Here is a 15,933-nt window from a genome sequence, read left to right on the forward strand (position 1 = left end):
TCCTACTATTAGTTACCGAATTGCATATCAATTATTTGGTCATTACTTAAGTCCCTGCTTGACCGCCTAGTTATAAAGCCCACTTCGAAGAAGCCCTAGTGTAACGATACTGTTACTGGGAGGCAGCCGGCTGCCCTAAGGGTTTCGTCTGGTTGGTAGTTGTGGGGTTAAAGGCTTTATCACTGGTCTTCACTTGGAAGTGAAGTCGTTACTAGATCAAGTAGAATGTAGGTAAACTAATTGATAACTAAGTTGAGCACGAAGCTCCTTAACTACGAGACTAAATGAATGTTTATATACCCTATATCATCTTTTGAGGACCTCTGAGACCCTAAGGTCCAAAAGGTCCTCAAGGTCCTCGAGGTCCTCGAGATCACGTGAATTGATAAATCGTGACACCTAGTGTGACGCCTCACACCTCCGGGTCACGTGGCATGCCCCGTTTGTATTTAATCATAGGAAAACTCTCTACTCTTGTTTTCCTTCTTCTTTTCTCCTTAGCTTAGTATTTTCTAATACAAGATACTTTACCCAGTATTCTTGAGTGTGACATAATACTAAGCTCATCTTACACTCTTTCCCGTACGCTGGGAAGTAAAAATAATTGCGTATAGACTACGAACCTACGAACCTACGAACCTACGAACCTACGAACCTACGAACCTACGAACCTACGAACCTACGAATCTACAAGCCCTGAAATTTACGTATCGATTAAATCGTAATTGATTATCACACTCGAATCCTGGACCGAAAGAAACAAACATAGAATTGATCTCGAAATGACAACTCAGAAATCCCCAACCCCTCACGAAGAACAGGAGAGAGAACACAACATTGTTCCCGATCTCCCTGAATCCGTCAGTCAAGGCAAAAGAAGAGAACGCAGACTCCTGAGTGCACTTGATGCAGTCGATCAGGGCCTCTTGCCAGATATGGCTGCAGAAACCTATAATTTCTTGTTTGGAAGCGTTGCTGAAAACTTTGAACGATATCTCCCGGCGGACTTGCTATCCATTAGCAACGAGATAACAAGGTGGTCCGACGAGGTATACATAGACCAACAACGTTATCAAAAGGAGATAGCCTCGATCAAAAGACAACGCGATCGTTTAGCTGCTCAGAACATAGAGATATCGCAGAGCCTTCTAGGAGCAGAACAGAACGAGGCTGAGTACGAAAATCGGATCACCAGCCTCGAGGCAGAGATCGTTGACCTTCGTAAAGCCCAGTCAACGGTGTCGCCCCAACCCGCCTTCAAGATCCCAGACCCTGAGTTCTTTGAGAGCTCCTCCACCGGCATTTCTTGGGAACAATGGAAAGATAAAATGATGAACAAGATTCGCGCTTCTGGAAACTCCGACCCCGTCGCACAATTGGCGTATGTACACAGTCGCCTGAAGGGACCTCCTGCTGAGCAGGTACGAGCTCGTTACCGTACTGATGCTTTGAACCCTTACACTAGCGTCGAAGAAGTCTTTGCTACTTTGGAAGATATCTACGGGGACCCCAACAAGAAACAGGACGCCCGACGCAAGTATAATGCTTTATACCAAAGAGATCGGCCGTTCCCTGAGTTCTATGCCGAGTTCCAATTGTATGCGTCAACTGCTGAAATCACCGACCAGGACCAATTACTGGAAGATCTGACCTACAAGTTGAGCAACGAACTCAACGATAAGATGATCACCTCCCATGCAACTACTTTGACTGAATATGTAAAGGACTGCCAAAAATTCGATTATCTTTTGCAGCAGCTAAAGCCTGCCAAATCGTATATGGGAACCCGCAAAGGCATTTACAGAGGGACCACTATCCCTTCCCCCTCTTCCACCCCCAAAATACAGATGAAGTTCGAAAACTCGGCTGTGCTCCCCGTCAACAAAACCCCTGTTAAGAATCGCCCGGTCTATGACGATCCTGCTCGGCAAGCGCTTAGTCGTGCTGGTGCCTGCTTCCGCTGCCATCTGCCAGGACATTTAGCCCGCGATTGTCCCAACAAGGTACAAGTGATCGATGTCGACGAATCGAATGAATCGGGAAAAGAAACCCCTTAAGGGAAGACTCCTCCTTAAGGGCTCTACAGATCGGGAAACTCGATATCGATCTATGTCAGAAGAAAAAGAGAAACTTTGAATTCCCATGTACTATAGAAAAAAACGGGATAACCATCTCTGCTTTCTTTTTACCTGACACTGGAGCAAGCGGTAAAATTTACGTGAATAAAAAACTCGCCTTTGATATCGCTGAAAGAACAAACCTCCCCCTCGAACCTATTAAACCTCGTATTGTCTATGGTTATAATCAACAAAAGGCTAATCCTATCACTCAACGTTTGAAAACAACCCTCACCATCGGTCATCGCAAGTTCCCTAATGTTTATCTATATGTTATAGAAGAATTAGCTTGTGATCTCATCATTGGAAGAGAGTGGTTAGCACAACAAAAGGTATTGTTGGACGTAGCCAGATCGAAGATCCTATGGCCCGGAGAACTCATGAATTCATTGGATAAGGAACCATCACGATCGATGAAAGGACCAACGCCCGAAGGAACTACACCTCATCGGATAGCATTGATCAATGCTATCGGATACCGAATGAACACCCGGAACCGGAAGAATCAATGCTTTACAGCCACAAGTTGGGAAATCGATCAGATCCTATACCAAAGGGAGCACTCTGTAGAAGATCGCCCAGAAGAAACGGAACTGGAAACGCTGCAACGAACTATCCCTAAAGAATATCATGATCTCATTGATCTCTTCTCCAAGAAAAAGGCAAATGCTCTACCCCCTCATCGGAATAGCGACCATAAAATTAGATTGACACAACCCAACAACTTGACATTGTCTCCATTATATCGACAAACGACCCAGGAATTACAAGCTTTAAAGAAGTTCATCGATGAAAACTTGAATCGGGGATGGATCGCTCCTAGTAACGCTTCGTTTGCTGCACCTATCCTCTTCGTCAAAAAGGCTAATGGGGATCTGAGGTTATGTGTAGACTATCGGAAATTAAACGAAATCTCAGCTAAAGATGGCTATCCGCTTCCAAGGATTGACGAGATCCTCTCACAAATGTCCAAAGCCAAAATCTTCACGAAACTCGATCTACGCGCTGCCTTCAATGCTATTCGAATGCATCCCGATTCAGAGGAACTCACTGCGTTCCAAACTTGCTTTGGACAATTCAAATCGCTAGTTTTGCCTTTCGGATTGTCAGGAGGACCCGGGACTTATCAACGGTTCATCAATAATCTTTTGATGGAGAACCTGGGAAACTTCTGTACCGCGTACCTGGATGATATCATTATCTACTCTACAGATCCATCAGAACATACTGCCCAAGTCAGATGGGTATTAACCAAATTGAAAGAGGCCGGCCTGTCTGTGGACATCAAAAAATGCGATTTCTCGGTGTCACGAATCAAGTATTTGGGATTCTATGTATCGACAAAAGGCTTGGAAGTTGACCCTGAAAAGATCAAAGATATACTGACCTGGAAAAGGCCTACGACAGTCAAAGGAGTACGAGGTTTCCTAGGATTTTGTGGTTTCTATCGCAAATTTATCAAAAACTATGGACGAATCGCACGCCCTCTAGATAAGCTCACGCAGAAGGGACGAACCTTCGATTGGGATCCGGACTGCCAGAAAGCCTTCGAAACACTGCGACAAGCTGTAACAGAAGCTCCGGTCCTGCATTACTTTCATCCAGACCGCCTCACTAAGGTAGAGACGGACTCTTCCGACGGGGTGACAGGTGGCATTCTCTCCCAATTGGATCCGGCGACAAAGGAATGGCATCCGTTGGCGTTCTTCTCTAAGACTATGAATCCCGCAGAATGTAATTACGAGATCCATGATAAAGAAATGCTGGCTATCCTGCAAGCATTTCAGCAGTGGCGAGTGGAGCTCCAAAGCGTTGAAAATCCCGTCCAGGTCTATTCTGATCATCAATCTCTGGAGATCTTTATGCGAACTAAAAAGTTGACAGCACGCCAAGCACGATGGGCAGAATACCTTTCTCAATTCAACTTCCAGTTGGAATATCGTACTGGAAAAGCAAATGGACAAGCTGACGCCCTAACCCGGCGCGACGGCGATATACAGAGCCAAAAAGAGCGGATGGAGGCCAATCGCCTCGGTACTCTCCTAAAGCCAACGATGCTCTCCCCCGAAGTGCGAGCAGAAGTATTAGCGCCTCTTGTGGAAGATATCGATCCTGGCCTAGGACAGATGCTACAGGTTTTGCAGGCTAATCGTACTGCAACAGAACTAGGAGAACAACGCACCTTGGCACGAACAGAAGCGAACGGGAAATGGACGTTGGTTGATGGCTTATTGCTTCGATCTGGTAAGCTAGTAGTACCAAACGCTATGGTTGTTGATAGACCATTACGAACACTCTTGATCAAAGAAGCTCATGAACAAGTTTCTATGGGACACCCTGGTATTCGTAAAACGACAGAACTATTGATACAACGGTATTATTGGAAAGGATTGCCTCAGGATGTTGAAAGATATATTCACAATTGCAGCATATGCCGACGTGCTCATATACCCCGTGACAAGACTCCCGGCTTGCTTCAACCGCTCCCTGTCCCTGAAAGACCCTGGCAGCATCTAACGATGGATTTCAAGAGCTTTCCGAAGTCAAAAAACGGTCACAATGCAATCCTGGTATTCATGTGTCGATTGAGCAAGAAATCGACAACCATTCCGTGCTTCCAAACTGCAGATGCTAGAGATCTCGCTCGAATGTTTTTGGAACGAATTTACTCTTATTACGGACCACCTGATAGTATCGTTTCAGATCGCGGCCCACAATTCGTGTCGGACTTTTGGATGGAGGTATGTTCGATCTTAGGTATCAAAATGAAGCTATCGACGGCAGATCACCCCCAAACAGACGGTCAAACAGAAAATATGAATCAATACATCGATCAACGCCTACGCCCCTTCGTAAATTTCTACCAAGACAACTGGGACGAGCTGATACCTATGATGGATTTCGCTCAAGCTACCTTGATACAAGAATCGATTGGACAAACCCCATTCTTCACGATTTTAGGTTTCGAACCCCGCACCAGCTTCGATTGGAAGGAAATACCCGCCAGAACACCAGCCGCCGCTAAGTGGAATCGAAGGGAGGCTCAAGCGTGGACCGAGCGTCTATATAACGCTTGGAAAATCGCTAGCTCTAATATGCTGGTCGCACAGGAACGTCAAAGAATGCAAGCTAATAAACGACGTCGCGAAGTTGATTTCGATGTCGGGGATATGGTATATGTAAGTACTAAGTCCTGGAGGACTAATCGGCCTAGTCGCAAACTTGGAGACCAGATGAGCGGCCCCTATAGGATCCTAGAGAGACGCGGAAACGCATTCAAGCTAGAATTGCCTGCAGAGATCAAAGTACACCCGTACTTTAATCCTGAGAAGCTCCGCAAAGCCGCAGAAGATCCTTTGCCTGGACAAGTTCACGCACCACCTATACCTGAAGAGATCGATGGCAACTTGGAATGGGAAGTCGAAAAAATACTTTCAGTCCGCAAAGTTTACGGACTGCTCCGCTACAGGGTTAAATGGCGTGGTTTCGATACCGACATCGATGAATACTCACCTACCGATCTTAAAAACTCACCGCTAGCACTAAAAGCTTTTCACAACGAGTACCCTGACTTACCCGGGCCACCGAAGAATCTTAATTACTGGTTAGAATGCGCATTGGAAGATAAGGTTCCGGAAGATCGATTGGACGACAACGAGGAGAACTAGACCCTGCTTCAGCGGAAACGTATGGCTCAAGCCTGAGGACAGTCTTGACGTTTGAGAAGGGGGGTAGTGTGACGCCTCACACCTCCGGGTCACGTGGCATGCCCCGTTTGTATTTAATCATAGGAAAACTCTCTACTCTTGTTTTCCTTCTTCTTTTCTCCTTAGCTTAGTATTTTCTAATACAAGATACTTTACCCAGTATTCTTGAGTGTGACACCTAGAGCACTTCCACGTGATCTAGACGGCAAACCTCGTAACAAATTTATTATATATATAAAACTTATTTAAAAAAAAAATCAAAGAAATAAAAAATTATAATTTTCAATAATTTAAAAAAAAAGAAATTCTAAAAATAAAATACTAGACTTAATTGATCAAAAATATTTAATCATCTCGAGATTATAAAATTGATTGTTATTTTTATTTGTTACAACGGCTATCTTCTATGCCGCGTCACATGACTAAACCAAGGTAACGTGATTAAAGTCACGTTATGGACCGCTGAGGAACGCTGGCTGTCCAGGACCGCTGCGCGGTCCTGACTAGCCATAGGCATGAAGGTCTATATAATCAAGATGGATTCCCTTTGTATAGAGCTTCGTGCTCAAGATCAATCATTTAGTATACTCTACTATTAGTTACGAATTGCATATCATTATTGTCATTACTTTAAGTCCCTGCTTGACGCCTAGTTATAAACCTACTTCGAGAGCCTAGAGCACTTCCACGTGATCTAGACGGCAAACCTCGTAACATTATTATGCTATTCTCCTTTTTATTGTTACTGTCCCTAACAGATTTTTCCATAGATTTATCTTTCTTTAATCAATTCTCACATACATAGTTTCTTTCCTATTGACTCAATTCCTATCCTTTGAATATAATATACCGAATACGCCATTGATTGCCTTGCCTCGTAGTGCTTTGTCGGAATATACAGAGCAGAGTTTCTTCAAAAGAACACTGCATCTTTGTTTTTTTTTTTTTTTTGCCTTTCGTTTCAATAGAACTCAATTATTTTCATTTTCTTAATTTCTTTGCTTTTCATAAATTCTCGTCCACAATCTATTAGATGTTCTTATAACTCCAAATTCTCGCTCTCATATCACCCGAACCAGTAGCGAAAGAACCTCCTGAAGGACTTGGTGCCACTGAAATAACAGAATTCTTATGACCCTGTAACATAAGTTGAGTGTTACCAGTTCTTGGATCCCAGAACTGAACACCCCTATCTTTTGATCCGGAGAGAACCCAAGCTCCATCTGGAGTGAGAGCAACTGAAAGAACAAAGTCCTATTAATTTGATTAGTATGAATATCAGGTATGAAGATGGAAAAATTCTCACCTTGTGGCCTTCAAATGTACGTAAACACCTTCCACCCTTTGGACCTGTGTTTGGGTGACCACCTCTTGGTGCAACAAGCTCCCACATCTTAATAGTCTTATCCAAACTTCCCGAAACAAGATCTTTTCCATTTGGTGCAAATGCAACAGAATAAACACTGTCCTTGTGACCATCTGGACCTTCAAGTCTTTCAACCAAGTATCCAGTAGCAGCATCCCAAACGCGAACGCTCTTATCAAGCGAACCAGCAGCGACATACTTGGTATCGGGTGAAATAGCGACAGTGGTAACACCATCTTCAATGCTAAGAGTCAAAATGTTTTGACTAGCCTCAATATCCCAAAGACGAACAGTACGATCACCACTTCCAGAAGCAATAGTACGACCATCACGAGCGAAATCTAATGAATAAATATCTTGTTCATGTCCCGAGAAAGTGTTTCTAATTGTTCGTGTAGCGATATCCCAGACCTGATTATAATTAGCACGTGAAAGATTGTAAGAAGGGAAGAACGTACTCGGATCAATTTATCCTCAGCACCAGTAGCGAGATATCTTCCATCAGGACTAAAGCACACGCTTCTAATGTAGAGATCTCCAACAGCATCAACAGAGTCATCTTGGAGGACACAAACTTTAGTTCCGGTGATAACATCAAAGATTTGGGCAGATCTATTGCAACCAGTGGCGACGAATTTTCCATCATGACTGAAACGAACACAACAAACAACAGATTCGTGAATGAGAGTATGAACAAGATCAACGTCAAGAATCTTTGGAACGTCTGGGTTGAAAATTGCGAACCAATCGGGTTCTACTTTCTTATATTGTGGTGGTAGGCGTTCAAGGTCCAATTCTGCCAAAGCGTTTCCCACGTTACCTACAGGGTATTGAGGTCCCCGAGGGATACCGGATAAAGGGTGACCAACTTGTGGTGATTGTCTAGGATCATTATTGTATGGTAATTGTTGTGGCATTTGAGGAGTCGCTGGGCCACCAGGGCCACGGTTTTGACGAGGGCCACCTTTGCCAGGACCAGGAGAAGCGGTTGATTGAGGAGGTTGAGCACCATATGGACCATTTTGTGGTGGGCCTTGTGGAGGATAACCACCTTGGAAAGGGCCTTGTTGACTTGGTGGAGGTCCTTGAAGGGTTGGTTGTGGTTGTGGCATAGCGTGTGGTGGTAGTGGACCTTGCGCATCTTGTTGTTGTGGCGGAGGAGCAAGACCTGGACCTCCTTGAGAAGCTTGACCGGCCATTATACCTCCAAAAAGGTTACTTGGACCATGACCGATAGCTGGTGGTGCTTGAGAGGGAGCAGCATGTTGTGGCGGACCACCCATGGCAGGTGGACGCGATGGACCTCCTCTGGCCTCTAATTCGCGGTGAAGTCGTGAAATTTCTTCGTCATATCTTTTAAAGTTAGCGAAATTGACATTCTCTAATATGTATTAATAACCCTACTTTTGTTTCAGAGCCAGATGTGTTTGTTCCATTTGATAAACTTTCTCCCTAACCATTTGCATTTCTTGTATTTGTTGTGCAACTAAGAAAGACATGTTAGCATCGCGCCGATTATAAGATCATGACCACGGCGAGGCGGAATCTGGAGAGAATTCCTCCCACACTCAGCCATTGAACATCCCTCATCAACCCTTCAACCATCTGATGCGCGACTCACTATTATGCTCATATTCCCCACTTGCTCGTTGTTGAGTTTCGAATTCAGCGCGAATGCCATCCAGCAATTCATTCAATCGAGCGCTGCCTGGGGCGGGACCCAAACCGCGATGATTGTACATAGACATTGCGTATAGAGGAAGGTTTGATGTGGGATTAAAACTGTTTTGGTTGATATTCCTTCTGATGGTCAGCAAGCTTAAATTGGAAGGATGAGGATATCAGCCTCATTTGAGGTAAGCAGTTTTCTTGCGTTGCGCCAAGGTAAGGCAAAATAAAGTTGAAAGGGAAGAAGGGTATAAGGTTAGAGAAGATTAATGGAATACTTACTTATGGATTGTGCGCCGCAGCTTGCCTTATAGTTTGCAGTCCGTGATTTGAAGTGTGCAGTTAAGTTATGAGGTATGCGCGCTTGGAACTTTTTTTCGGATACAAGTAAGTCAATTCTGTCGCAACACCTATTTCAACGATGCCAAGTGAATATTGAATTAAAAAGCTTATTGATCGCATTCGGCAGTTGAGAATTTGCTGATAAGGATAATTTGATAGTAGGTAGTGATTGAATCGGATGAAAAGTTGATGCGTGTGCGCCGGTGATGCTTGGACGGGAGATGTAGCAAGTCGATATTGTTGATGTGGATTGAGTTGATGTTTGGTGTTGGTGGTTCGTGTTAGGCAAGATGCGTGTAGTGTAAGTGTAGTGTAGTGCAGTGTGGTGTGGTGTGGTGTGGTGCGGTGCGGATGTGGGTGGAGGTCAAAAGGAATGATCAATCAATCAATCTTCGTTTGGTTCACTCTCAGATTCAGTTAGTACCGTTAGTGGTAGCAGTAGTGGTGGTAGTAGGAGTACCTAGTCAGAAGAGGAGGAAGAAGAAGAGGAAGAACTAAATCTCCAAGCTGTACTTGAAAAAGTACGACGATCAAAGCAAGTGGATTTTAGTTCAAAGCACAGAAGAAAGAGATGGCTTGATTTTTGATGTTGAGTTGATGGTGGGAGAAAGTAAAGTGTCGAAATCGGAGAAATGGTAATTGATAAAATGGTCAGAATAATCAATGCTGGTTACAAGTACTAGCTAGGTAGGTACGGCGTAACAACCCTCCTTCTTTTTTAGTTTAGCTGGGGCTTAGCTTTTTCTTTTCCTTCTCCTCTTTTCTCTCTTTTACTTGAGAAATTGATCTTGTCATGATTGTAACGAATCAAAATGCATCGGCGCCCAAAATGTGGCTAGATCATGTGACCAATGCTCATAACTCACCTAACCCATATGCTGGAAAGCCACACTAAATTTAAACCTGGTCTTCCCTCTCACCTTAGTTTGTGACCCATGTTAGTCCGTCATTAGATCCTGGTCAAATGTGGGTACAGGGATCACTGACAAGGATAAAAGAGGGTTCAAACTCAAAAGTGCAGCTGGATATTCTCTCGCTTCTTTCTCTTTTTCGTCAAAAGTCAATTCTTGGAACCTTACGGAGTATTGAGAATCTTCGGAAAAGAATTCAAAAGATCCTTGATTGGGAAATGAGATGAGATATGATGAAAGGGAATACTACCTAATTGATCTTAGTTATTCTTATCGTCAACTTGTCCTCTATGGAAGCTAGAGCTAATTTCTGAAATTGACATCGGTATCATCCTCATCATTGAATCAAATTATCCCCTACCGATTCCTATTTTCGTTACCAAACAATTGACATCAGGGAAGCTGGAACAGACAACACTTACACCTAGTGTCTGACTCGTCATCAATCAAATGTGAGTTCATCAAACAAATATAATAACAATTCTCTAACCAAATAGGATTCACACTACCTCAATATTAACTTTGCTTGATCATTTTAGTATTCCAGCTAGCCACATGTAACGGACACCATAACAGCTTCAATTGCTTGCATACGCTACTTACTAGACACACAAATTATCCATTAGTATCACCGCGTTATACTTAATGAGGTATAAACAATCCTAGAAGTCAGCAAGACGCCATCATCAGGAAATATAATAAAAGAAGATACCAGACTACCACTTTCAACTTCTCATCATGGATAAGCTAAAGATGAGACTAGATTAGGCAACACTGACCACTTTATATCTCCGCCAACGTTGACGAACTCAAATACCTGTACGTGAAAGTTGAATTGAGTTTATGTCAACAACGACTCAACATCACTGATGATCACCGAGCTGCCATCCCATCATTAAGATTTTACTACAACCGGTACAACAATACACAGGTACAGATCAACACAACTCCTCCGTCAAAGCGCCTCAAAATTCATTATCGATAATCATTTCGGATAAGATGATCATCTAAAGACTAAAAGTATATTAGAGAAGCGCTCGAACCGCCCAGACTTTATCTAAGGTTAGGTACCTAGATACTTTATCAATACTCCGTACAGAATTCTCCAACAAAACATACCTAGTCTTTCGGATACATACTCCTTAGATGCATATATACTGCATAAGCATACCAATCATCGGGAAAAAACATGGGTAATAATGCAAGAGATAATATGTGCATCGAACCGAATCGGATAATACATGCGCAGGATTATCATTAATTTTTTATCGGCCCCGGAATCATTTGCCAACCGAAAATAACCGATCACGGATGGGATGGAGTGATGGAGGGATGAAGTGGGGGTGAAGAATTTGTGAGGAGGAGGGAAATAGGGGTTCGGGATTTGGGGGTTTCAGATGCCGTGATTGAATGGACTGTGTATACGTAGGGCTTTAGAAGGGTTTGTGGATGTGGATTTTTGGATCTTTTTGTTTATTGTTCGCTATGTGGTGCCACTGGTGTGTTGTTATTGACATTATCTAGGTAACTTACTACTTATTCAAATATCTGGAGTCAATACAAAGTACACGCGTAGAACTGCAGAACGGAATAGGTCTAAAGTTCATATATAAACGATACATTCTTGATATTTGGTGCTATTCGGGGAGATATCTTCCTCGGAATTGAAAATCCACACAAGTCTTACATTCCGACATCAATCAATCGTATCACGGTAAGGGTTTTACCGTGTTAACAAGTCTCACCACAACACATAACATAATATAACATGACACTATCCCCAGATTTCAAGCAAGGCAAAGCAGAAGAAAAAAAGGATGTCGACCCAAAGGCCTTGTAACGGGAAAGATATCAAATCATTTTCTTTGAGAAATATGATTAGCTAATTCGTAGTATTGTCATTAAAGATGATATGTTTGTGTTTGAATATTCTATTGGATGTAGATAGTTCTTGTGAGGTTTTTAGGTTTGCTGGATGGTTGATTCGATATTTGAGATGGTGAGATCGGATGTGTATTTATGTAATGTTATGGTGAGAGATGGAGATAGATAGATAGATTAGTAGATGGCTAGGTTGGTCGATAGGTCGATAGATATTGATTGATTATATCTATCAAGAAATCTGTCGAGTAGTTTTTATATATTCCTTAGGTGATGAGGGGATGAGACACGGAATGAAGATTGAGATGGGATGAGATGGGATGATAAGAGATGATATAGAAATATTTCAATATCTACTATAGCTACCTAGGTACCTATCCATGGGTACTTCAATCTTGAATCTTCAAAAACCAGGTACAATCAACGGAGATAATTCTTCAATGAGAAGCCGAGTCACCAATCACAATAAATCGCTTGAAGAAATACCTCCGTACCCGAACACGAGATTTGGATTTTAGATCTTCTGCGGATTTCGGAGTGAGTGCGGAGGACTGATATTTCAGGTGAGCTGATTTCAAGAATTCGGATGGGAAAATTGCCGGAGAGGTGGATGGGATGGGATGGATGGGATGGGAAGAGCGGATGTTAAGATTTATAGGATACCTAGTAGTCACATAGTCATTTATACCAATGATGAATCTCTCTCTACTTGACTCTTTGTACCTAGATTTAGGTAAGATAGGTATCTAGATAGTTCTAACCTCCTAGATAACAAGCAGCCCATAAATCTCCTCACTCTCCCATAAACTCATAAACTCGAATGTCACTCTAGTCATCCCCATAAACGAAAGATTCTCATCTTTCTCGTAAGAGATTCATTTAAGAAATTCAATTATGGAGCCCCTAGAAGAGTAAGCTAATTTTATCAGATCGAATGAAAAATGTTCATGACATCTTTTGATTCGTTGGGAGTTTTAAATGGATTGATACTTTATACCTATTATGTAGATAGAACTTCCAAAAGGATTCTAGTGAGTTTTTCTTTTCCTTCTTTTTTCAAACCCCTTAGATCCGAGTTTCATTTTGTCAAATTTCCCATGAGGTTATCGATCAATACAATACTAATAGAATCACCGGTGGTTCGGAAAGAAAAAAGAGGGTCTATCGATTAGAGAAAATTGTTGAAATATATAATATAATCTCTAACCTTATCCCATTTTCTCCAAACTTCCGATTGACGCATTAAATCATACCGCCACTCTCCTTTTTGTGCTACTCTCTTCCTCTACCTAACATCTCACCAAGTCTTTCTTTTATTTCAATTTGTGCAATTGCTTTACTTAGGTAAAACACAGAACAACAACAATCCAATTCATCTCAAAGGAAAAATAGAATCCATTCATTTGGCTTTCTTTAATCCTATCTCCTCCTATCCATCCTCCGAATAGCTTCATCAATCGAGAGAATTGACAACACCTCTACGACAAACGATAATTGCTCCCATACCAGAAGAGATATCTCTGAGACTGAATCGTCAATATGGATATCGCTTTGGAACTTACCGATAAATACTTCTTCGATCATTTCTATTCAGCCTTACTACCTGCGAAATCTCCATTGTTAAATGCGATTGGGGAACAAATTAACGGGACAACTCTCAATGCGAAAACAGCTTCAACATGGCAATATCATCCTTCGAATTCTTTTTTGCAATTCGAACCTACCCATGCTGCATACACAAGTCAATGGGATAGAGATAATATCTATCGACAAGCTTTCTCATTGTTCTTGATTACTTGGTATGTTTATTACTTTCGACGGGCATCCAAGAGATGTATATTACATATCAAATACTGATTGTTAAATAGGATCGCAGGTGCAGCTCTCTACTTTACAATCGCGACTCTATCCTACATCTTCGTTTTCGACAAAACTACCTTTCAACATCCTAAATTCCTCAAAAATCAAATTCGCATGGAAATCTCCCAGGCTTGCAATAGTATGCCATTGATGTCTATCCTCACTACACCTTTCTTCCTCGCAGAAGTAAGAGGTTACTCCAAACTTTACGACCTTACATCTGAAGGACCTGGTTCATGGTATAATTGGTTTCAATTCCCACTCTTCCTAGCCTTCACCGATTGCTTCGTCTACTTCATCCATCGAGGTCTACACCATCCTTCGGTCTACAAAACTCTCCATAAGCCACATCATAAATGGATTATGCCAACTCCATACGCCTCCATTGCTTTCCACCCCGTTGATGGTTGGATGCAATCACTTCCTTACCACGTCTTCCCCTTCATCTTCCCACTTCAGAAATTCGCCTACCTGGGTCTTTTCTTCTTTGTTCAGATCTGGACGGTTTTTATCCATGATGGTGAATATGTAGCCAATTCTCCTATTCTTAATGGAGCAGCTTGTCATACTATGCATCATCTTTACTTTAACTATAATTATGGTCAATATACGACATTGTGGGATCGTCTAGGAGGTAGTTACAGAAAACCTAACGAGGAACTTTTCAGAAGGGAAAGTAAGATGGGTCAAAAGGAATGGGAGAGACAAGTTGCGGAAATGGAAAAACAAGTTTTAGAGGCTGAGGGAGTAGATGATAGAGTTTATGATGTTGGGGAGAAGAAGAAGAATTAGATGAGATATGAAGTACAAGGACGATTAATTTGGTGTATTAAAACGGGGATGTTTTGGACGGTCATTGGATGGGGATAATAGAACTTGAGGTGCAGTGGGTTGTATATATTGCATGAAATGGAATGGAATGGTATGGAACAGAATGCAAATTCATGTCGGTTTAGAAAATGACGGGTGGTTTGAAATGGATTAATACGAGGATGGACGGATGGATGTATATGATTTGCATATAAGGCGTTTATCTATTTACTCACTTTGTAATCTTACCTCTTACGAGCATCATAGTGTATGTGGACTAGATGTATGTATATATATATTAGTGTAAATATAAATATAAATAACAAAAGAAGTTAAAAAACTTTGTATTATAAATAGTTTTATATATTATATACTCACCCATCATTGGGCCCGGGACACATCTATTTTTCCAACCGGAGATCAGCGTTTGGCACTTACAACAATCATGCTCCTCCTTATCTATACCGGCTGTCGACCCGCCAAGTTGGTTGATGCAGCCAAAGGGAAAATTGCTATTGGTCGCGATCAAACATATGAAGACGACAATTGGGATGATGAATGTGAGGGCTTGGATGAGACGAAAGATGATGATCCTATATATGAGAATCCAGAGTCTTGGGTCGACCAAAGATCTCCGATTGCGATGATAAGGATGATCAGGATATTCTTACACGAGAATATAAAGCTCTCTGTTATGAAGATATCCGTCTTTGGATTGTCCGAAATCCTATTTTTGGAGAACGCGATCTCCTCGGAATAGAGATCACTCTTGCTCATCACAAAGGAGCTGATAGGAAACCCAAACTGTACGTTCTTGATTTGATGTGTTTTGATCTTGCTAACGTAATATTCGTAGGACTATATTCCTTTTTCACGAAGAAGCTTTACCAATTCTTTGTCCTGTTAGCCATATCTTAGCTATTGCCATCAGGGATAATGCAATCAAGGTAGACGGATTTATTCACGCCGAACCATTTTTTACAAGCAATCTACAAGACCCTACAAAAGCAGTTCTAGTGCATTGGAAGCTAGAGAAACTCAAAATACCGATCTTTCGGCAGGCGGTATGGACATTTGATGGTCTATCAACATCAGAATATAAGGCCTTCGTTACTCGACCTTTGCCTATTACCTTGACCATCTTGACTGGGCTGCCGGATTTGCACAGAAACTAACTAGCTATTGTTTCCGTCGAGGTACTGGGAATGCTGTAGATGGTAAGAGATTTCTGTAAATACTTTGTATTCTTGCTGACATCTTCTAGGGGCAGC

The 15,933-nt window shown here is 42.1% G+C and overlaps 4 protein-coding genes across 4 annotated transcripts; 3 read left to right on the plus strand and 1 right to left on the minus strand.

Annotated features, from left to right (window-relative positions):
• Positions 1–782: 782 nt before the first annotated feature.
• SS1G_08962 (hypothetical protein) lies at positions 783–5,785 on the plus strand (the record flags this gene model as incomplete). Its single annotated transcript, XM_001590148.1, has 6 exons — positions 783–1,381; positions 1,466–1,774; positions 2,206–4,361; positions 4,821–4,858; positions 5,268–5,296; positions 5,332–5,785. 6 exons carry the CDS (start codon positions 783–785, stop codon positions 5,783–5,785), a joined length of 3,585 nt encoding a protein of 1,194 aa, XP_001590198.1.
• A 1,068-nt stretch (positions 5,786–6,853) lies between these two features.
• SS1G_08963 (hypothetical protein) lies at positions 6,854–8,938 on the minus strand (the record flags this gene model as incomplete). Its single annotated transcript, XM_001590149.1, has 5 exons — positions 6,854–7,078; positions 7,131–7,601; positions 7,649–8,543; positions 8,595–8,676; positions 8,812–8,938. 5 exons carry the CDS (start codon positions 8,936–8,938, stop codon positions 6,854–6,856), a joined length of 1,800 nt encoding a protein of 599 aa, XP_001590199.1.
• Positions 8,939–13,531: 4,593 nt separating this feature from the next.
• SS1G_08964 (hypothetical protein) lies at positions 13,532–14,644 on the plus strand (the record flags this gene model as incomplete). The annotated part of the gene is made up of 2 exons (XM_001590150.1): positions 13,532–13,791; positions 13,861–14,644. The coding sequence occupies 2 exons, from the start codon at positions 13,532–13,534 to the stop codon at positions 14,642–14,644; spliced, it is 1,044 nt and encodes a 347-aa protein (XP_001590200.1).
• Positions 14,645–15,107: 463 nt separating this feature from the next.
• Positions 15,108–15,837, plus strand: SS1G_08965 (predicted protein; the record flags this gene model as incomplete). Its single annotated transcript, XM_001590151.1, has 3 exons — positions 15,108–15,222; positions 15,348–15,468; positions 15,519–15,837. The coding sequence occupies 3 exons, from the start codon at positions 15,108–15,110 to the stop codon at positions 15,835–15,837; spliced, it is 555 nt and encodes a 184-aa protein (XP_001590201.1).
• Between the last annotated feature and the right edge of the window lie 96 nt (positions 15,838–15,933).

The sequence above is a fragment of the Sclerotinia sclerotiorum genome, genomic scaffold (assembly GCF_000146945.2).
Source record: "Sclerotinia sclerotiorum 1980 UF-70 scaffold_12 genomic scaffold, whole genome shotgun sequence".
Taxonomy (NCBI): Eukaryota; Fungi; Ascomycota; class Leotiomycetes; order Helotiales; family Sclerotiniaceae; genus Sclerotinia; species Sclerotinia sclerotiorum.